This window comes from Engystomops pustulosus, chromosome 7 (genome assembly GCF_040894005.1).
Source record: "Engystomops pustulosus chromosome 7, aEngPut4.maternal, whole genome shotgun sequence".
Taxonomy (NCBI): Eukaryota; Metazoa; Chordata; class Amphibia; order Anura; family Leptodactylidae; genus Engystomops; species Engystomops pustulosus.
In genome coordinates, this window is record NC_092417.1 from 112,506,000 (window position 1) to 112,528,594 (window position 22,595).

The window sequence follows — 22,595 nt, forward strand, 5'->3', positions numbered from 1 at the left end:
TCCAGACATTTTTATTTTGTCACTGTGATAATTGGATTTTCAAAATTGTAGGCTGTTGTGTGAATAAGGAAGAACAATAAAGTTTCAGTGCAGACACCTTTGATGATGGTGATGGCACATGTGGCGTTTTGAACACGTTTTTGGCCCGTTTTTAAGCAGTCCGTCCAAAAACGCATGCGTTTATTGTAAATGCATCCGTTTTTGACAGGTTTGACCAGTTATCTTAATTCAAATTGGTCAAAAACGCATTCGTTTTTTTGCAGGACTGCTTAAAAACGGGCCAACCCTTACACTTCCTCATTGCAGTTTTCGGCAAATGTTCAGTAAATTACCAGCAGAGAGCTTCAGAAAGGTCCCTCTGTAACTTAAAGGGGTTCAATTTTTAAGCAGTCCGTTAAAAACGCATGTGTTAAAAAACACATCCGGTTTTTAAAAACGCATGCGTTTTTTGAAAACACATCTGGTTTTGTCCATTTTTTATTGCCCAAATTCGGAAAACCTGTCAAAAACTGATGCATTTTCAAAAGACGTTTTTTAACGGATGGCTTAAAAACTGACCAAATACAGTATACATTTTCTGCAGTGTATACAAAAGGTTACCCCTCAACTGAGAGGAAAAAAGATAGACTAACGGAGTGCATATAAACAATAAATCTTTATTGGTGATATATAATGTTCAAGATTAAAATTACATAAAATTACAAGTGGTGAAATGCAGCAAGGAAAGAAAGCAGGCCCAGCCCGGACAAAGCAAAGTTATAAGTAATATCTAATAATATGGTAAGAGGCTGATGAAATTCACAGGGTGGTGTGGTATTGCACTCTGTGATGCATGTAAGCTGTAGTGAATAGTCTGCCCTCTGCCCAGATATATAAACCTATGGACATTGGGGAAGAAGGTGTGATCTCTTACCAAAAGGATGGAATTGTAAAGTTTTTCTGCTGTCCGGGAGGGTCCGCGTCCTTCTTTGGGTCCGCTTACTTCTTTGAGGTTATGGTTTCCAACCTCCTCATTTCCCCATTACCTGTATCCTTATGCTTACTTAAATTTTCTGCAGTGTACACAGTAGTTTCTGCCATGATTTCTTCTGAATAGTTACTTTGTAACCTCTGCAGGTATTCCACCGCCCTCACTGCCTGCATTTCTATGGCTGAAAGAGCAAAACTCCATTTATGCTGTTCTCAGTCTAGATAAGATTTCTCATCTGGTGAAGTAGTGGACACTGACTGCATGCCTCATGTAACTATACATGGGATATAGACAGCATTGGTGACCGGGATGAGGCAGTACCCCGGGCGGCCAGCAGTGCGGCAGTATCAGCACAGGACACTGCACAGGAGCGGCTCCTCCTTTGATCCCTGACAGTTGGCGTCACGTGACGTGGGCGGGCCCTCCATGGGATCTAGCGCGCACTCCCACCTCCCCACCTCCTCCTGTGTCTGGCCGCTCCCGCGGACGCGCGCCCAGTGACGTCAGAGCGGCATCGGAGAGACAGAGCCGGGAGATAGCGGGAGGGATACACCGGGAGCGAAGCGCTGACTGACGGGCGGACAGTGAGAAGCGGCGCTGCACCTCGCAGGATCTTGTACCTCGCCGCCGTCCAAGCGCTCACAGGAAACAAAGCCACCTCCACCTCCTCTTTTATCTACCGCCGGGAAGAAGGACCCGGGACCCCTCCGCCCCGCTCCCGCCGGACCCGGGACCCCCCGAGCAGTCATGGGCTGCACCCTGAGCGCGGAGGAGAGAGCTGCGCTGGAGAGAAGCAAACAGATCGAGAAGAACCTGAAGGAGGATGGGATCAGCGCCGCCAAGGATGTCAAGCTGCTGCTGCTGGGTGAGCCGTCCCCTCCTGTCATTCTGTACATAGTGTGTGTGATGCCTCATACATACATGTATGTGACTCCTGTGTCATGGCCACCCTGCCTCTTCATTCTGATGCTAAGTCTTTTCCTCTCTGACCCTACAGGGGCCGGGGAATCTGGGAAGAGCACCATTGTGAAGCAGATGAAGTAAGTGGCCTCCCCCTCCTCCCCCTCTGCTAATGCTGTGTGAGCCGCCATGTTTGTGCCTGGCCCTGTGCTCTGATTGCAGGAGCTGTCCCCAGCCTGTGGTGCTGAAGCTAGGACCAGGCCTCCGTGTAGCCGCCATCAGTGCACACATGGCATGGATGTGACAGGCTGCACATCCTCAGCCTCCCCCTGTATGTCTCCTCTACAAGGAGCCTGCTCCCCAGCGCCATCATGGATTCCCAGGGTGCCCAGCAGGGGGCGGCAGTGCGGGGTGTGTGATAGCTGGGTGGATGGGCTGCTGCCTGTATAATGGAAAGAATAGGATTCGATTATGTATTGGGCCTGAGATGTCACAGACTGACGGCTTGTAGCTGGTATTTCCTGGATGTAGCTCATGTATAGAGAAGGGCCAGTGTCTGTATACACATAGAGCCGCGGACAGGTCGGCTCCGTGCACGGCTCAGCCGCTAAATCCCACTGATTTGATGGCCTTATTAAAGATGGCCGCTTATGCTCCCCCATCCATAGGATAATCCTGCTGCAGCAGATGAGTGGATGAGGAGGCGCTGGTGCATGGTGTGATCGATCATCTCTGCGGGGGTGTACAATGAGGTGATGGATGTGTGCACAGGATGAGAATAGCGGGATCCCCATAGCGATGGACGTGTATCTCTATGGTCCCGCATACAGGAGCCGTGTGCTAGCGGTTCAGGAGGTGGACAGCGCCCAACCGGGATTCGGAAGTTTTGTGGGCGGGGTCTGAGGCTTCGGCTGCGTTCGTGCTGCTACGTGGTGGCTTCGGCTGTTTCCGGATGCGATCGGAAATCTTCGACAGTGTTCTAGTCTTATGTATCCTGCCAACCGAGAAGATTGCTGGGAATTGTCTGTTTTGCTCCTGACCTGGATTGGCACAACTGATATTTTCTTGGTTTTGCTCATGTTTCATCTTGCTTATGGTGGTTGCTGATCTTGATCTATTCTTATGAATCCTAATATGCCATTAGGATTTTTTTTGGCCTTATTTGATATTAGGATTATTTGCCTTGTGCTGATGGAGTGTCCCATAAAGGGTTCATAGTGGGATCTGGACGCAAGTTTTGAATTATGTGATACTTGAAGTCTCCTTACACATCCCCAAGGAAATGGGCTTTCTGAGCTTGTGGATCACAAGGAATTGCACATTTTTGATATATATATATTATTTTATTTCTTTTTTGGTAAAGAGTTTTTATTGTATGTCTACTACTGCAGCTATTCTTTATATTGACCCAATGCTTTGGGAAACTAAAGCAGAAAATAGTCTATTTTGAGTGTATTATCTGATGCCTAACTTCCAGACTACAAACAAACCCTAATACTGTTGTCATAATGTTAATAGTCTTATTATTTTCGAATTTTTTGCGTCTATTGCACATATGAATAAATCACAATTCTCTGCTATTTCTATCACTATTACTGCAGTTACTCCACCTCTATTATATACAGAGAGTCCAGGACCTAATGTACAGTTCTAGCAGAAACCCCATGCCCAACGGATAGGGAATACATTCTTATAGCTGGAGTTCTCCTTTACAAAACGTTGAGGATGTGGTGGGTAAGAGATCTCTATAATATTGAGATTCCCATGCCTGCAGAGAAGCAGGCAAGACTATTTTAACCCTAAGGGTGAAGACACACATGGCGTTTTTGGGCGGTTTTTACTAAGTGCGTTTTCAGATTGTTAAAAACGCATGCTTTAAAAAACGCATGCGTTTTTGTCCGTTTTCCCGAAATTGCGCAATGAAAAATGGACAAAAACGCATGCGTTTTTAAAAAACGGATGCGTTTTTAACGATCTGAAAATGCACTTAGTAAAAACGGCCCAAAAACGCCATGTGTGTCTTCACCCTAAGTCCATTTTTACATTTGTAATATATATTAGATTGATGCATATCCATTAGGCAGCTCTGGGACCAGGGATCTCCAGAACACTTCTCAGCATTGCAGGATCAGCACTTGCATGCAGTGTGTACAGATTTGGGCCTTTTTATTTTTTCTAACCTCTCTTGTTTTTGCTTCTATTTTGATATATTTTATTTTTTGCTAATTCATGAAATGGATGTGGGGTTTGAGAGCTGCATTCAGGAATCTTGGGGAATCTCATTAGTGCCTCTCCTTTCACTGCTCCCACAGAATAAAGTTAACATGTAATTATTCATCCATTTTTATGCCTCAAATAGGAGATGTGAAAATCAATTTTCTCTCCGGTGCCTTTGACTTGCAGGTGCTCTGTAATAGACCGAGGTTTGCAATACAAGCCCTTCAATATTAATAGAGCATTGATTCAGAAACATGGTCCGTAGCTTGTTTGCTATGGCTTGTAAATATAAAGGGTGTGCATATTTTACAGCCCATAATGTTTAGTAGAGTCTGCCATATTAAGGGTTTTTACTGCATTGCCTTGGACATTTTTGTAATGTCATAAATGAATTGTATCTAGCCTTTTATTTGCTGCCAATAATACATTGATTTGTATGTGCTCACGCTACTCCCTTAGTCACACCTTACTTATGTGTAGAATTATGTAGTGGACATTTCTGGGAGGATAATTGATCTATGACGCCATTCTCCTTCTGTAATGGGTTTCTTTAAGTAAAAGACAATAATAACAGGAGGTGCTTTCATCTTGAGATGAGTCCCTCCTATATGATAAGATGTCCTTCTTCCTCTGCCATTTCCTTCCCATCTTTTATGGTATGGTTGGTATGTATAAACAATCCCTATTCATATGTGTATGGACATCCTTGTTTTTCACTGGGATCCTGGTATAATGTGTAAAGGGATTCTCCTGTGACAACAATTTATCCCTTTTATGATAATCGGGGGGGGGGGGGGGTCTCAGTGATGGGACCCTTACAGATCATGAACACGTTGGCCTGTTGTACCTCAGATGACCAGAGCAGCCAGTTTCTGCTCTATTCATCTCTATGGTGCTGACTGATGTAGCCGAGTATTGCGCTCTGCTATCTCCGTCAGCGCCATAGAGATGAAAAGAGCAGCTGGTTATTCTGTTCATCTTTGAAACAGACCCCCCGCCCCCCCCCTTCCTTGTTATCCATGAGAGTCCCATCGCAGAGACCCCCATCAACAAGCAAGTTATCCCCTATTATTTTACGAAGGCCCTTTTGGAAATTGGGCCTAATTATCGCACAATAGAAATGACTTGAACCCAGAAATATGCTTTTTACTTAATATATTTTCTTATTATTTGAGGCGGCCATCCTGTAGGGGAGGTTAGAGCAAAGGTCCAATATATAATGGCCTGGGGAAAAATGGCTACAGCCCACAGTCCTGCTGTCTCCACGGTGTTCAGATAATAGGTGTTCCTTTACATGTGAATGACATGTGCCAAACATAAGATCACACCTTAATAATAGCAGGGTTAGCGGTTTTTGTTTTTTTTTTGTCAAGTGTTAGATGTACTAAAATTAGTTTTTGTTTTTTTTTTGTCTTGTAAGTCCAGCCTAGTGGGGATATTTTCCATAAAATTTTACCACTGAAAAACAACCTCTCATTAATGACTTTCTGCTTGGAATCTGAAGGCCAATAGCTAATATTGCTTTTTTAAGTTGTTTTTGGCAAGTGGATTTTTCCATTAAAATCAATTGGCAACTAATACTGATGGGGTTTTGATCACGATTATTCAGTGTCAGACCTATTATCAGTATTTTACCCCCCAAACCAACCATGGGTAATAATAATGAATTCCTTTATATAGTGCACACAGATTACGCAGCGCTGCACAGAGCTTGCCAAATCAGTCCCTGTCCCCAATGGGGCTCACAGTCTAATCAAACTACCAGTATTGGAGTTGCCTGCTGGTAAATGATTACAAGTACTGCCCATATCACCTAAATTAGCTGCCAGTAAGATACTGTACTGTAATTACAGTAATTTTTCTGATATTAAAATTAGCATTCTTGACTCTTTTATCTTGCATATGACTCTTTATTTCTCCTGGGCTGCCCCTTTTTTGAATGACCACAATTTGTGTCCACAAATCCTGGGCACTGCCCTGCCTCCTTGTTCCTGATTGGCAGCTCCCACTGCAAGGATATGCTGCTGCATGGAACTTTTACTTAGGGACAGTCTACCAATATTCAACTATAGACATATGTTAACTTGTAGTAAATATTGTATCAAATTGTTTATATGGTGTCTTGTCTTGCGTTCCTGTCATGTGAACAGGGTGATGTCATCTAAGGTTCTTTTCCCCCTACCACATGGGGGATAAGCCTCTGGATGTATATGGTGCAAAATGGGAGGGGCATGGCCATAATCATATCCTGGTGCAGGAGTGTCAGCGAATGATAAATCTTCCCCAAGTATCTGTATAACCACATGAAATCACAGCATGCCTCCATGAGGGATGGGGAGAACTAGAAGTCCATGGAGCCATGCAGTGATTTCATGTGATCAGATACATACATGGGGTACATATGGGAAATATAGTTGGAAAATGACCTTGGATGACATCACCCTGGTCACATGATATGAAGTGCAGAATGGTGAGGAGGCATAAGTAGGAGTAGAGGGGATGGGCCAGCCAAGCAGGAGACGCCCCCTCTGATAATTTAATATAAAGTAGATTTTTATGGGGATGTGAGGGAAAGCATTTTTAACTAGAAGAAGGGTATCAGTCAGAAAATGTGGTGACACGTTCCCCAGGTTGGTTTCACATGGGCAGTATTTTGTATCATTATTTGTAAACCAAAGCCTTGCATGGATTCTACATTGGGGTCATCTATGATAAAAAGATTTGCGCCTCATGTTTTGGACCCCTGTCTTTTTGTTTCACGCAAAAACTTTAGAATTGACCAATTTATTTTAATGGGACTTGATGAAAATTTACACCATGATATCCTTATTTAGAGAAATGGATCTAATCTTTAGTCACAGAAATGCCCTCAGGTTTGCTGAAGTGTATCCAAGTTTAGGTTTTTGTGTTATTTTTATATTCTAATGTCACAGTGGCCAGATGTTGACTTCAGTCAAAAGGAGAATATTTCTCATGGCAATAAATGATGAAATTATTTACGCCTGTTTCATGTTTATATAGAAAAATATGGAATTCTACAAAACCTCATTCCTAACAAATGTGTCTGATAAAGTATATAGGGCTTATAGTTAACCCAATGACAAAATTGTATGCTTGGACATATGACAATATCATACATAATGTCAGGTCTGAACTATGTCCAGGCAGAAGTGGCACCAGCTATGTTGCAGTGAAGTTTTTGAAAATGAAAGCTGAGCTCTGATTGTTTGATGCTTTATTCTCAGTAATGATAATGTAGAATTTGGTCTGGTATATACCGCTTGATACAAGCCATTATGGAAATGTATTTAGCATATTTTTACCTTGACTGTGAATTGTTCTTTTTCTTTGGCTATAACTGATATATTACTGGTGTTTAAAGGGGTTGTCTGCAAAATAAAAATGTCTTTTAGCTGCTTGACGTTAGAAAATGAGAATAACTCTCCTCTCTGATCCCCAGCAGCTCTTGTTGTGTCCGTTTTTTGGTGCCCTGCTGGCCATTACTACCTCGTACTTCTCCACTTGGTGCCACTCATCTCAGCCAGTGTGTCCATAGGGACCAGAAAATACGTAGTGTAGCTATGATGTTTTGCTAACCACAAAATCTTAATGACTAACATCGTATGTCCCACTTATGTGACGGTGGATGTAAACCCAAATTTTGTCTTCACCTATAGTGCATAAATAAGGGCCATTGACTGTCTCCCTAACCCATCTGGTGCCATCTTGTAAAATCCCAGCAACCATACAATGTTAACTTGATGCTTTGAATGACACAAGACGGCTTATGCACCAAGGCGTTAACACATCACAACAGCTGAAAAGAGGAGATTTGCCTAATTACAATGCTGTCAACATTGATGTTTACAAAAAGCATGTGTTAGCACAATGTTAACATATGGGTTAACACATGGGTTTGTTTACACTTGCTTTAACATTGTGGTAATGCATGTGTTTTGTAAGCGCCATGTTGACAGCAATGTAATCAGGCAAACCTCCTCTTCTCAGCTGTTGTAATGCGTTTCATGATAGCTATAACAAATGGACGGTACCTTGATGTGTTTTGCACCTTGAGTCCACCTTGCAGACAGCTTGGTGTTAGGCGAACCTACTTTCATCAATTCTCCAGTGATTCAGAGTGACAATTAAGTCCTGTAAGTGCAATTTGTGCAATTATCTAGTGACAAGCCCGGACAAGATCATGGAAATCAATGCTAACATAATCAGGCGTTTTGTGGAAAGTAACATTATCATAAAATGCAATGAGACAACTTAAGCAGTCTTTACTGGATAGGGGGCTTCCTAAGCACAGAGCCATGAGTCACCCTAATGTTATTATTGGCACATAACACTGAGTGTGCTTAGCCTGAGCCTGACAGGTTGTACGGGGCGTTGTAACGTCCCTGAGCACCGCCGCAGCTTTAAGTGTATTATTTACTTCTCCACTTTGCCTGAAGCCACAACAGTACTTTGAAAAACAATGTATTTCTATTCCTGTAGTAAAGGGGTTAATGCCCGGAGTTTGTGACAGGGTAGGTACATTGATTTGGGTTAGCTTTAGCATGGAGGGCCCACTGCTTGCATCCCATGCAGGAGAGGCGTTTTGGCAGTAGATTGGGCTTGAGTATGTATATCGCCTGGCAAGGAAATTAATTTATTACAGGGAATTCTGAGTTGTAGAACATATTGTTTCTTGTTATAGAGTTCACCAATGTTCCTATGAGTTACTGCAAATTTTTCTGGGTGACCTTCTTTGACCCCAAGACTATGCCCCCTGTGAATGAACGCCAAGCACTTTTATCTTGGGAGAAAGATGTAATGATATATTTATTATGCCCAGGTCACGTGTGTATACCTATTCTCTAACATCTGCTTTGGACAATCCCACATAACATGGATCCATAACATGAAAGATAATTTTGGCCCCTGACGGACATTGAGTGTAATAGGGTGTGTTGGGTTTTTCATCGTGATGTCTGTTATATTCCTTGATGCATGCTGTGCTATTGTTTCTACAATATATGACAGGATCTGATGTGGGCTGAACCATGTCTGAATTTGATGTAATTTTATGCCACCAAGGACATTTACACACTATACATGTTACCAGTGAAGTCATGGAGCTCTTAACAAGTTGATTTCCGTCTTGTGGGGAAAAGTAATAAATCTAATGAAATGGCTTTCTGAATGGGAGTGCGTCTGTCCTACCTACTTTCTAGTCTGAGCCCCTAATGGCAGTACCCCACTGTTTGGCTAGCCTGAACTGAAATGCGTTAGTGGTATTTAGTGAAAATGCACTAATGCAGTCTAATACTTGCTGAGAAAGCTTTGTGTAATACATCCGATTGTTATAGCAGTAAGTGTATTTTTGTAATGCACACTCATTGTAAGAGGGTTAAAAAGCAGCCCCTGATGGATGCCGGTGTTGCTACATGTGCAGTCTACATGATGCCGGAGACATGGTGATACGTGACAATAGTATGAGAACCTGCTTAAAACTGTGTCCTTTCATGAAAATGTGGGTGTATGACAGTTCCTAGATATATAATACACAGCATACCAGAAGATCTGTTGATTTTGATATGTTGTAGCCTGCAGTAGCAGATCTGTGGTTTATCAATTCTTTTATATCACATATTGTATGATTTACAGCAGGGCCCAGACTGACCATATCATTCAATTATAGAAAAATACTACTATTAGGTAATTCTTTCCTTGGGTAACAACAGAATTTCTTCGGAAAATCGATATAGTTTGGTTTGTGGTAGTAATAATAATGTTAAAGACCCCTGCTTGGCGTGACCCTCTACACTTGCATCCATTTACCAGAGCTGACGGTCTTGTATTACTATGGACGGGTAACCATTAAGGACATCCTGAAATACCCATTTCAGATTTTATTATTGGGCTTCTGTACAGGTTTACTATATTTTATTGAATTATGGATATTTTAGACTTCTGTTGCGTGAAGGTATCTAGAATCTAGGTATCTTTTGTGTCACTACAGTTGACCACAGTATATCTGTGGCTCCATGACTTGACGTAAAGGATTTGATTAGAGATGAGCGAGCACTAAAATGCTCGGGTGCTCGTTACTCGAGCCGAACATTTCCAGATGCTCGAGTGCTCGTTTCGAGTAACGAGCCCCATTGAAGTCAATGGGAGACCCGAGCATTTTTCAAAGGGACCATGGTTCAGGAATAAAATGTGTTATTTAATTAAAAAATAATGTCTTCTGATAATTTGCAAACATCTGCGATCTATTCTTCACTGTTCCGCGCGTATATTATCTCCCGACAAGTTAGCAGATGTAAAGAACAGTGAAGAATAGAATAAAAACAGTGAACACAGTGAACACAGTGAACACAGGATCATTTAAGATAAAAACACAGTGCAGAACACAGTGCAGAATAGATTACAGATGTTCGGCACATCTGCTTACTTGTCGGGAGATACGCGCGGAACGGCGCGAACAAAATAGCATGTGAAGAACAATATATATGTGTGTGAAGAACACATTGCAGATGTTTAAATACATCTGCAATGTGTTCTTCACACATATATATTGTTCTTCACATGCTATTTTGTTCGCGCCGTTCCGCGCGTATCTCCCGACAAGTAAGCAGATGTGCCGAACATCTGTAATCTATTCTGCACTGTGTTCTGCACTGTGTTTTTATCTTAAATGATCCTGTGTTCACTGTTTTTATTCTATTCTTCATTGTTCTTCACTGTGTTTTTTTTAATTAAATGCTCGATCTCGAGCAGGGGAAATACTCGTCCGAGCAACGAGCCGTCTCGAGTACCCTAATGCTCGACCGAGCATCAAGCTCGGACGAGCATGTTCGCTCATCTCTAGATTTGATGTAAAGGATTGACAAAGATGCACTATAATGCATTTAGTGGCTTGCAGAAAACGGTCCCATTTTATACAATTGTATAGTTACTAAAAGGAGGCCCTACGTCTCCAAAACTGGGATCAGTTCCAAACATTAATAACTTGTCTGATTGAAATGCTATGGTCAATGAAAACTGATCAATACAACTAAATAGGGGCAGAATGTCTGAGATCGATGGGCATTACATCTACTCACTGTTCACAAATGATATGATTGATTGCAATGTTGTAGACCGGGTACTTAAAGGATTTTTTAAGTCAAAATAATAATATTGGAACCCTGATAAAATCTAAAAATAATTCAAACTCAAGATCTTTATAGCCTGTAATTTAATATTGCCCTAGACCAGTGGTGGCGAACCTATGGCACAGGTGCCAGAGGTGGCACTCAGAGCCCTCCCCATGGGCACCTGGGCCTTGATGACAGTGCTGCTTGAGACTACAGGAGGAATGAGAAGGTGTGGGCAGGTCAGGATTATTAATGTAGCTTCAGCTTCAGGCCCTAATTTTCCTATTCAGGGTAACCTGAATTTGTCACTCTCTCTTTCTACTATATTGGTTTTCTTGGGATACTGATACGATTGAAAGCTATGAGCGAGAAGGGAGCAAGAATTTACTGCTTAAATTGCACTTAAATGTTGGCACTTTGCGATAAATAAGTGGGTTTTGGTTGTAGTTTGGGCACTCCGTTTCTAAAAGGTTCGCCATCACTGCCCTAGACCAAATCTAAACTTAAAGGGAACCTGTCATCGCTGTTTGAAGAAAAAAAAAAAGGGGGCATTCGACAGGTTCCCATAGAGCTTTATATCCCTAAGGGCACCTTTTTTTAGCTAACTTGATCGATGGTCACAAGTGGAGAAAATAAACTTTGATTCTCTGCCTGGTAACCAGGCAGAGAATCCAGCGAGTCTGACTGGGCGTATACTCACTCTTGAGTCTAGCAGCCGCCTCCTCAGCATGTCACCAATCCGCTCCTCCTTTCTGATATGTCACTTGGCTGTCTTGCTGAAATCTCGCGCACGCTCATAGGCTGTTTGCCGCTGTCATGTGCAGTGAGCGTCTTAGTGGTCCGCGCCCTCTGTCGCCTCACTGCGCACGCGGAAGGGGAAAAGCTGCGCATGCGCAGTGAGGTGGTGGAGGGTGTGGACCGCTCAGATGCTCACTGTGCATGACCGCAGCAATCTACCTATGAGCGCGCACGAGACTTCGCTGGTTACCAGGCAGAGAATCAAAGTTAATTTTCTCCACTTGTGACCATCGATCAAGTTAGTTAAAAAAGGGTGCCCTTAGGCATAAAGCTCTATGGGAACCTGTCGAATGCTCATTTTTTATTTCAAACAGCAGTGACAGGTTCCCTTTAATCAGACCTATTCTCATATATGCACTGTCCTCCTCTAACGAACCTATAACAGTTTTGAAGGGTCTAGACGGCTTATACCTGATTTGGTCGCAATGGTATTGGAGCACCACCACAGCTGTAGGAAATTTGTTATTGTGTGTACCATATACAAAATATATATTTTTATGTTGATTTTATTAAAGGAAACCTACCATAATGATTTCACCTGTTAAAGTAGATCCACTGGTAGGTTCCTACTTCCGTCCTCAGCCCTAATGTGTTTTTCTCTAATCCTTTTATATAGCTAAACCTGAAATAATAAACTTTATTATACTTTACAATTTAAGGCTACATACACACACGTATGGGGGACGTATATACAGCTTATATGCATCACCCATGCACGGCAATGGGCGCAACGTACCATTCTGTAGCCGGGAGAAAGATGGGACGCTCACCCCCTTTTCCTCTCCCCGGCAACAACGTGTGCCCGCCGTGCTACGGTACAGCATGCACACGTTAATGTGAATGTAGCCTAACTCAGTAGCTAAAACCACAATAAAACTGTAAAATTGCAGCCTGTGGACGGGGTTTCTCTAAGCATGATCCCTCTAGTTCTATGAGATGCAGTTCCATGAGAAAGTGTATATAAGCTTTCATTTAGCTTCTGAACATTGTACTAGTATCTGCCACATAGAAAAAGAGATGAGACGTATCAGAGATAATGAGATACATATAACACAGCATTGCGTTCTCAGCCATAACATGCACAGTCAGCTCTGCTGTGCCTCTCTTCCCCTCCCCTGGATAAAGACCTTATCTGTATGTAGCTTATAGCTTTACTCTCCTCATGCTGTTGTTTGCCAGCAGTAAGTCTGTGTGTATGTGATCTTGTCTTGGAATGCAAGGGTGGGGGCTGGAGTGCAGAGAGGAGCTCAATGCAGCGTACAAAAGGAGAAGAATCTGTCCTGTTCTACCCTAGACTTCTGATTTAGGGTCGGTCCCAAGGCAACCAAAATTGTATATATCAGGACTGATGGACAGGTTGGAATTATATCTGTGAAATGCTGTATTTTTGTTAATAACAGTGAATTGTTATCCTGAGTTTAAGACTCTTGTCTTCGTGGGAATACCCCTATAATACCTTCACACGTTTCCTCATTTTTAATAGGATCAGATACCTCCTAAAAGCTCCAGTTTCAATTCCTCCAAGCGCCTGTTCTTGATGGTACCAGTGGTATGGGGACTCTACTCTAGAGTATACATATCTGATATGGAAGAGGTTTTAGAGCAGTTGCTGTACCCCACCATATGTTAAGTGCAATAAGTGGCTTTCAGCATTCAGGGTTACTATGTGTGTCACACGTATTGACGACTGTGTGTGTCAGTGCTCTAGCACCATACACCCACTCTGTGACTGTGGATGTCAGCTTGTAGGCGTTTCGGGCTGTTACTTCATCTTGTAGGAGTGATGTGATGACTGAAAGTGCTGGTTACACTTCTTCACATCCGTCAGAGGATACACAAATGGTCATTTCCTACAAATAGTATCACAGCATGACTCTCCAGCGAAACTTATACTATAGAATAGAATTATGTTATTTTTAATCTTGAATAAAAGGTCTTGGTAACTCTTTGATATGTATAGGAAACCAGGCGTCTGGGCTGTAAATCTGGCAAAAGATTGGACGTGTCTTATCTTTTCCAGCATGGCTCTGACACCGCATTGTGGGTAAAATGGTCATTCATTCAAACGGGTGAATGTGTCCGCCTGCTACCCGTATTAAAACGGTAAGGTACGGATAGCATGCGGCTAGAAGCCTTAACCTTTTGACAAACTGCTCAAGGTTCAGGTGCAAGACAGAAGTCATCTCAAAGCAGATGACATGGTTGGTCATAAGGCATCTCGTGGCCAGGATTGTTGCCGGGTCTAGACTGTCCTTTCTTCTTGATTTGGGTTATTCATACATGGCATATAAATGTGGATCCCCCTGCACAGGACTTGGCTCATAAAAGTTTTACACAAATGTCATGAATGTATTTCTCTGAAACATATTGGAACCAGATTATGGATTGAACTGTCCCCCGCCGCCTCCTATCCCCATCTCGGTAGTATTGTAAGTCTCCATAATTCCTCCATGTAGCTTCTGACTAGGGCAGTGGCATGGACCCTGCTAGGATGGGGACATGTTTGGTATTACTTTTTGGGGATCTTATTTTGTCTCCTGGACATTGCTGCTTAGAGCAGAATATTGCTGTCCAATTACAGGGTAAATGACAAATTATAGGGGATATGTAAATTTTAGTAATATATATTCCCAGCAGTCTGGTAATTGCTGTAGTTTGTCACTTTGTTCCTGCTCCTGGCACTTCTATGACGTGCACTTGTCAGGAGTGAGGATTGATCACAGTGTATAACAGTTCAATAAAAATGTACAATGCAATTTGAAACACAAGTCAGAAGACTCTTATTCAGATCAATACCTAAGATTTTCAAGGCCTATCTAAAATTTTGCAGGATTAGAAATGGTTTTAAAATTTGTATCAGTTTTAAAATGGAATATTTATATTTTTAATTTTTAATTTTTTTTTTTACTGCTAACAAATAACTACTATATATAACTGTGTATAAACTCATATAATCGAGTAAATAAAAAAATAAGGTCCATACTCCTCTTTCCAATGTGCCACCTGCACGTCCTCTTCTTACTTCTGGTAGCTACAGGCCTATGTGCGCTGGCTGCACACATACTGTGACGTCAGCAATTGCAGGGCAATATATGGCTGTATCATGGGGTAGGGGCTGGTAATATACTTTGGGGCAGGAGGAGGGCTGGCTATACTCTGGGGGCAGAAGGAGGGCTGGATATATACTGGGGGGGGGAGGGGAGAAGGGCTATATACTGGGGGGCATGGGCTGGGACCACCATTGGCTTTATACTGTAATCTTTTGTCCAAGCCTAGAATGTCAAAACTGTAGTGAACACTCCATGGAAAGTTTTGTTGGGTTTTTTTTCCTCCTTATCCTGCCTAGAGCTCAAAATGTGTTATGGCAAAATTTACCCCAAATAGATTGGGTTTTCAGGTGGAATTTATTGTTAGTTGCTGTGAGTATGAAGCTGGTTTGTAATTTCTATTGCAAATAGTAAAAACTACAGCTTCTACTTTGCAGCACACAGAATTTTTCAGTGAGGCCTAATCCTCAGTGTGTAAGACATACCCTAGCTTTTGGAAACCACTGCTGTTGTGAAAGTACCTGTTAGGATTCTGTCACCTAGGACCAGCTGAAAATGGCAGCCCTGTAAAAAGGGTCCGAGCTCAAACTTTACATTTCCAAGGGTTGCACATCCTGAATCCTGGAGTGTATTTAATGTGAACCTGTCACCAGGAATGTCATTTTTAGCTGGTGGCAGGTTCCAATTTGCATAAGCTATGCTGATTTTAAAAATGCCTTTGTTAGAATTCAGAATCTCTTCAGTACTTTATAAAACTTTATAGTCCCCATGTAGGGGATTGGGGCAATTGCAGCATAGTAGAGGCTATTAGAACCTGTCGCCAGCTAAAAATGACATTCCTCTCGATAAGTTCTCAGCAAGCTGCAGATTCAAAACCTGCAGCAGAACTCTGTTTCCGCTGCAGTTTATTATTGTGGAGCTACCATTGCTACTAATGTAAATTCCAAGGGCTTGGGCACAGTCAGTTTTGTTGCGGCTATTTTGTTGCAAAACTACCCCAAGTTCCTGCCCGAAGATGGCTTTTTGAGGAAAATCCAAACTAAAGATTCCAGCAAGTTCTTCCGTTATATATTCCTATTTACTTCTGACATTGACTTAGTGTATTCCCTATCTAGGGCAGTGTTTGTGTTTCTTTATAAGTGCGGAAAATTGTAGTAGACCGTTGGAGGAAGGGGCACTGTAAGAGACCTTAGGTGGCATTATAAAAGAAATATTGGTGGACACTATAATAACCTATAACATATACGGTAATCACCTATACACCGACACCGACCTATGGAGATTCTATACTATTCTACACTAAGCTCTACTGTGCAGCTTGTAATAAACCACATCTATGTAGCACCGCCCTGCTTACAGCCAAAAGATAGAACAGGCTCTATCATTTTATGGCCATGGCACGGTACAGTGAGCACACGTTGTGCTCACCGTTCCAAGCCCAGGCACCATAGAAAACTATGGGGGACATCTTTATAATTTGTTACCTTATATGTCCCCCATACGTTCACGTGCATGCACCCTCGGCTTGTATCTGCAAGCTTATGTTGTATCTTGTTGCTGGTACTGTATGGGTGTAGAAAGCTTTGTTCTTTGTACTGTACGGACTTTTCTTATTCACATATGCGTTAGGAGTCAACCCCTGAATGTCACAATTTGTCACAATGACAGTCTCTGGTCTTGGCACAAGTATTGGTATTGTGTGAAAAACTGCACATGATCTAGGTCCGACCTGTTTCCCCTAAAATGGGACATGCCACCAAAAATAAGGCCTAGTACAATTTTGTTCACTCTTAGAAATATAAGGCCTCCCATGAAAATAAGACCTAGCAGAAGTCATTGCTACATATCCCCCCCCCCCCCCCCCTAAGCCGTACATTAGTATTAGTAGATATTTTAGATGCTGCAGAAGGTTGTCACATGGGTGAAGAATTGTGGAATAAAATGACTGACTGTTGCAGGACACATGCGCTACAAGCATCTACATGGACAAGTGGTCATTTAAGGAAAGTGCTATTACTAAACATGAGAAAGTGGGGCCAAATATTCCAATAATTCAGAGTTTGGAGAGTTATAAAGATGTTTGAGAAGTGGATTTTTATGTTCATCAATAAATGTAAATTCTTGTTCATGGAAAAATAAGACTTCCCCTGAAAATAAGACATAGCGCCTCTTTGGGAGCAAAAAATAATATAAGACACTGTCTTATCTCTGACCGGGCCTGTAAGATTGTTGAAAAATTTTAGCTCCTCACCCCATCATTAAATAATTATTTCAATTGCATTGTTTATAGGTTATATACTGAATACGGCCTGGCCTTCTAAAACCATTCCAATGTCTTATGTGGCCCCATGGGAAAAATAATTTCCCATCCCTGATCTAACTACCGTATATACTCGTGTATAAGCCGAGTTTTTCAGCACAAAAAATGTGCTGAAAAACGTCCCCTCGGCTTATACACGAGTCACAGGTCACTTAAAAAATACTTTAAAAAATAAACTTATATACTCTCCCTCCGGTGGCCCCGATGTGCAGCGCTGCTCCCCTGATGTCCGTGCGGGTTCTCTTCTGGCTTCCGTGCCCGTTTTCTATCCTCTGTACATCGCGCTGGGCGCCGCCATTGCTCTCTCCCGAGCGGCGCCTAGTATGACGTCAGCAGCCCGGGAGAGAGTAATGGCGGCGCCCAGCGCGATGTACAGAGGATAGAAAACGGTTGCGGAAGCCAGAAGAGGACCCGCGAGGACATCGGGGCCACCGGAGGGTGAGTATATAAGTTTATCGTTTTTTTTTTAATGATGGGCTGTGCTGTGTACTACTGGGGGCCGGCTGGGCTGTGCTGTGTACTACTGGGGGCCGGCTGGGCTGTGCTGTGTACTACTGGGGGCCGGCTGGGCTGTGCTGTGTACTACTGGGGGCCGGCTGGGCTGTGCTGTGTACTACTGGGGGAAGGCTGTATACTATAGGGGGCTGGCTGGCTATATACTGGAGGGGGGTCTGTAACCAATCCATTTCCCACCCTCGGCTTATACTCGAGTCAATAGGTTTTCTCAGTTTTTGGTGGTAAAATTAGGGGTCTCGGCTTATACTTGGGTCAGCTTATACTCGAGTATATACGGAATATAGAGTAGAAGACAAAAACTTTTAAAATTATGGCTTGTCCGCTGCAGATCTCCTTGAAGTTTATTCACATACAAGCTATAAATTTGTCTGACTCTGTCGTCCTCACATTCAACATAATGTTGCTGTTTTCAGACACCTTTGCTTCCTTGAAATGCAGTAGGAATTAAAGAGAGCTGACGGATGGAAATTTCATGACTACATTGTCTGGACGTGGTCACTTGACATTCACAGTGCTCCTTTCTACAGACAATTTCACCCCTTAATGACCAGGCCTGAAAAGACTTTAATGAACAGAACATTTTTAGCAAATCTTCATACTTATTGGTTTAAAGGCCATAACTTCTTTTTCTTTTTCGTGCTCCCTTAAATATTTGTGCAGCTTATGTTTTTTGCATAACCTTTTTTTTTGGGGGGGGGGTGGGGGGGGGGAGTGGTTAAAGTTACAAAAGGTGGAGAAAAAAAAGTATATCCACAGCTCCCCAACAACCAGTCACAGCTCCCCTTTAAAATATTCATGAGCACTGGTAAAATGAAAGCTGAGCTGTAATTGGTTGCCTAGAAATATCCTGACTTTCAGACACTTGATAAATCTTCCCCTATATGTATTGTTTTGGCCCAACGGGGCAACTATGGCAATGTTTCCTATGTGTAGCTGGGGATTTAAAAAAAAAAACAAAAAGCATTTATTGGGAAATATTGTGTATTTTAAAATATTTACAAATTTTTTTTTTTTTTGTGCGTGTGTTTTTTTAATTTTTATGACCTCATGGGGGATAAGTAAAGACCCCTTGGAGACATTTTTACAATATTCAATTTACTTTATTTTTATTTTATGTTTTTTCTTACAAGCTCTGAGGTTACTGCAGGTAAAGTTGAACAGTACAGGACAATAGTTGAAGGCTACACTTTTCACAATTCTACATGTATGATGCAATGCTCTGTCTCTTTTGCCATGCTGTTAGGGTAGACACTTAAAGCGGCTTTCCCACTAAACAGGCTGGGCCCTAGCGACAGTATAGGGCCTAACTTGCTGGTCTGTGGGGGTCTGGCTGATTAGACCCCCACAGATCACTAGAACAAGGATCTGACTGAGATACATCGGAACCCTCATTGCTCCACTAGATGAGTGGCCAGTGAGGAGTGGGGCAGAAATGTATGGCGATGAGGGGAGGAGTTATGGGGGAGGGTTTTTTTTCCCCAAATCGGTGCATGATTGAGCAGTTTCCCGAGGGTGGGGAGGGCACTCCCAGGGGACTAAAGACACAGCTCGGCATACAGAAAGGTAAACTTTGATCTAACTTATCTTTTTTTGGAAAAAGCCAGTTTTACTATAAAAATTCTCTGGCCATGTGTACACTATTCTCCATGGGGACATGGGGGAGCCAGAAAAAGGTCTTCTTATATGACAGTTTCCCATAAAAGGGGCTGGACATTTTACTTCGTGTGTGGTTTTTTTTTTTTAATGAATAGTTCTGCACTGCTTTCTTTATATGTAAAGTGAAACCTTGTGTCTTTTACCTTATCAGCAAGACATTTCTGACCATAAAATGGCTGCAGATAGAGGGTCATGTGATCTCTATCTGTTCATAAACAATCGCCAGTCAGAGATCACACGACCCTCTATCTGCAGCCATTTTATGGACAGGAATGTTTGGATGATGAAGTAAAAGACAGGAGGCTTCACTTTACATATCAAGAAAGCAGAACTTTTAATAGACGTATATTGGTAAATTGCCCACATCCTGCCACCAACCTCTACACTCACATTACAAAAAAATATGATGTAACGTGGCCAGCCCCTTTAAAGTAACCGGGAATGTGATATTTAGCTGGTGTCAGTTTCCAATATATTACGCTATGCTGAAAATGTAGTTTCCAGCACTCTGATTATAGTAAATTAATTATTCAATTAATAATAATTAACTGTACAAAATGATTTTGTGCAGTATATGGAGTCCCGTAGGAAGGGAGGAGCAGCTACTGCAGCCTGTGTCTCAATGTCCACGTGCATTTTTTCCTCTCCTTCATCCATGATCCATGAGATGGATACAAAACGTTATTTCACACTACAGATCTGCTATATCTCAGCTATAATACACACAGTTGGCTCTGCTAAACTCCCTGCTATAAAGATCTAATGTTATCTGTAGCTTGATGAGTAAGTCTTTGAAGGCTGCTTTCCTACAGGAAGTGTCTGTGTGTAATGAAGGGGGGAGGGGCAGAAAGCACTGCATTTTGCAGACAGGCGAAGCTATTCATGCGACAAATTTGCCATGCCCGACCATAGTCAGAAGATTTTTGGTCTGATCCAGAGGCAACCAAAATTATATACACCACAACTGATGGAGACAGGTTGGAATTATATCAATGAAATGCTGTATTTTTGTTAATAACCGTGAATAAGGGAATGTGTTATTTTGTTATCCCAAATATATTTCAGAATCTTGTATACCCCTTTTAAAGCATTGCTTTCTTTAGTACGCACTGATGCCACGCTCCATTGTTTTTTCTTTTTTTTTTCCTCCGCAAGGATTCCATATAAATATCTGAGAAGAAAACCTTAACATACCAATGTGCAAGCAAGGGATAATGGATATCTATTATATTGTTGTGCTTGAGGCCCTAGAGCGGGTGTTCTATATGATCTTCTTGCTTTCCTCTAGTAATAATGTAGGAGGCACATGCTATGTGTGCCCTCTATGGCACATAGGAGCCACAATGCACAAAGGGTCCACTTTGTGTACATTTAATGTACCCATTCATTTGAAGGTATTTTGATTTAAATGGAATCCAGGGTAGACAGAAAAGGTAGAAAATACTGGAAAATTATTAGAAGGCTGTTTATTCAGTCTGCCATGCCATATTCTGCTACTGGTGAATGTGTTATGTAATAAAATTGTATCATAAACCCTTTGTACATCTTCTGGGTATCATGAAATAAGCCATTTATTTCCATGCTTCCCACAGTTCTCACATTGACAATTCTGCCAAAACATTGAGGTTGCAGCCTTGCTCTGTCAAATGTGTGGTGTGGCTCTAATCCAGTGTGTGCTGGGAATTGTCTCCTGAGAAGAGGCAATATTATAGTATAGGGAATCATTGGAATACATAATTCCCTAAATACTCAGGCATAAGCCCGAATTCCTAGCTGCCAGATTATCACATTTTCAAGATTACATAAAGTGAAACTATGTTCCTTAAAGGGCTTGTCTTCTGAAAGTATGCAAGATATTCTAGAAATAACCTAGGAGAGATGCTGGTCTTCAGTTTCTCTACATTTTATCAATCCAATAATTGGCCAAAATTTTGTTTTTGCAGCATTCATTATGACAGTGGGTTTCCTGGTGCTTTCAACCATTGCATTGCAAAAGTTGAAAAGCTACAGGATAAGTACCGTGATGTAAGAACCTTCCATGAATTATGTAACTAAAGAGCCTTGAGTGCAATATCATCAGTTTCATTAGCGCTACAGACTCCCTTTAAAGAGGCTTGGCCTGGAGCCTCCTGTCTCTGCTATATGGGCATGGAAGCCCTTGGTGATTTGTAATATCTTCATGTGTCTATAAAGCAATTATCTACAGTAAGTATTTTCATGACTCATCAAACATTTCCTCTCAGTATCAAGTCAATATCTGTCTCATCATATGTGTCCAGATATTCTGCAATGATCTGAACAGTGTCCTTATGGGCAAACTTTGGTATTCCCTTTTTGAGGGATGGTCTCTTATTATCCATAAAATCCATAATTTCTGGAGGGAAATTTAGAAAGTCAAGTTTCTGAGTAGGGTTCTGATATTGGGTTAAAATCATAGGGGCCGCCCATGCTGCTGTGTGGACTATGGCGGCCATGAACGAAGCCGCTGTGTGGCCGATGGGTGCCGTCCATCCAGCCGCATGACAATATCAGTAGACCAATAAAAATGTGAAAAATCTATTCTTTCTTTTGTCATTTTTTTCCCATTAAAGGTTTTTAAAATAAGCAGTAAAGTTGTATAAACCTTTACCAAAGTATATTATAGATGTGTACAGTGTGTATCACCATTTTCTATGTTCAGGGACAGGAGCAGAGGGTGCATACACTTTTGCAATGAGTCTTCAACAGCTCTGAACAAGTGAATTTGATTTTGAAGGGGAAACCTGCTCCACAAATGTCATTCATTCATTCAGTTCATGTCTTTCACCTTTTAAATTTACAAAACTTCACCTAAAACCACCTCAAAGCTGATTGCTTGCAGTTTTAACTGCAACGTGTGACTGAACCCTGCGGGCGGGTTCACACGTTGCGTTTAACGCATGCGTTTAAAAACACATTGTAACAGCTGAAGAGAGATTTGCGTAATTAAACAGCGGTTAACACTTGCGTTTTAAAAAAATGCATGCATTAACGCATTGTTAGCGCTTGCGGTTGTGAACGCAAGT

General features: G+C 42.0%; 1 protein-coding gene across 4 annotated transcripts in view; it reads left to right on the forward strand.

Annotated features, from left to right (window-relative positions):
• The first annotated feature begins 1,410 nt into the window (after positions 1 to 1,410).
• Positions 1,411 to 22,595, forward strand: part of GNAO1 (G protein subunit alpha o1) — a 142,884-nt gene continuing 121,699 nt past the window's right edge. Inside the window, exons 1-2 of one of the 4 annotated variants that reach the window (XM_072117607.1) lie at positions 1,411 to 1,835; positions 1,968 to 2,010. In XM_072117607.1, coding sequence (XP_071973708.1) covers positions 1,718 to 1,835; positions 1,968 to 2,010 — 161 coding nt within the window. In that variant the 5' untranslated portion in view covers positions 1,411 to 1,717. The remainder of the gene's footprint in view (positions 1,836 to 1,967; positions 2,011 to 22,595) is intronic. The other 3 variants (XM_072117609.1, XM_072117606.1, XM_072117608.1) reach the window with 3 other exon arrangements.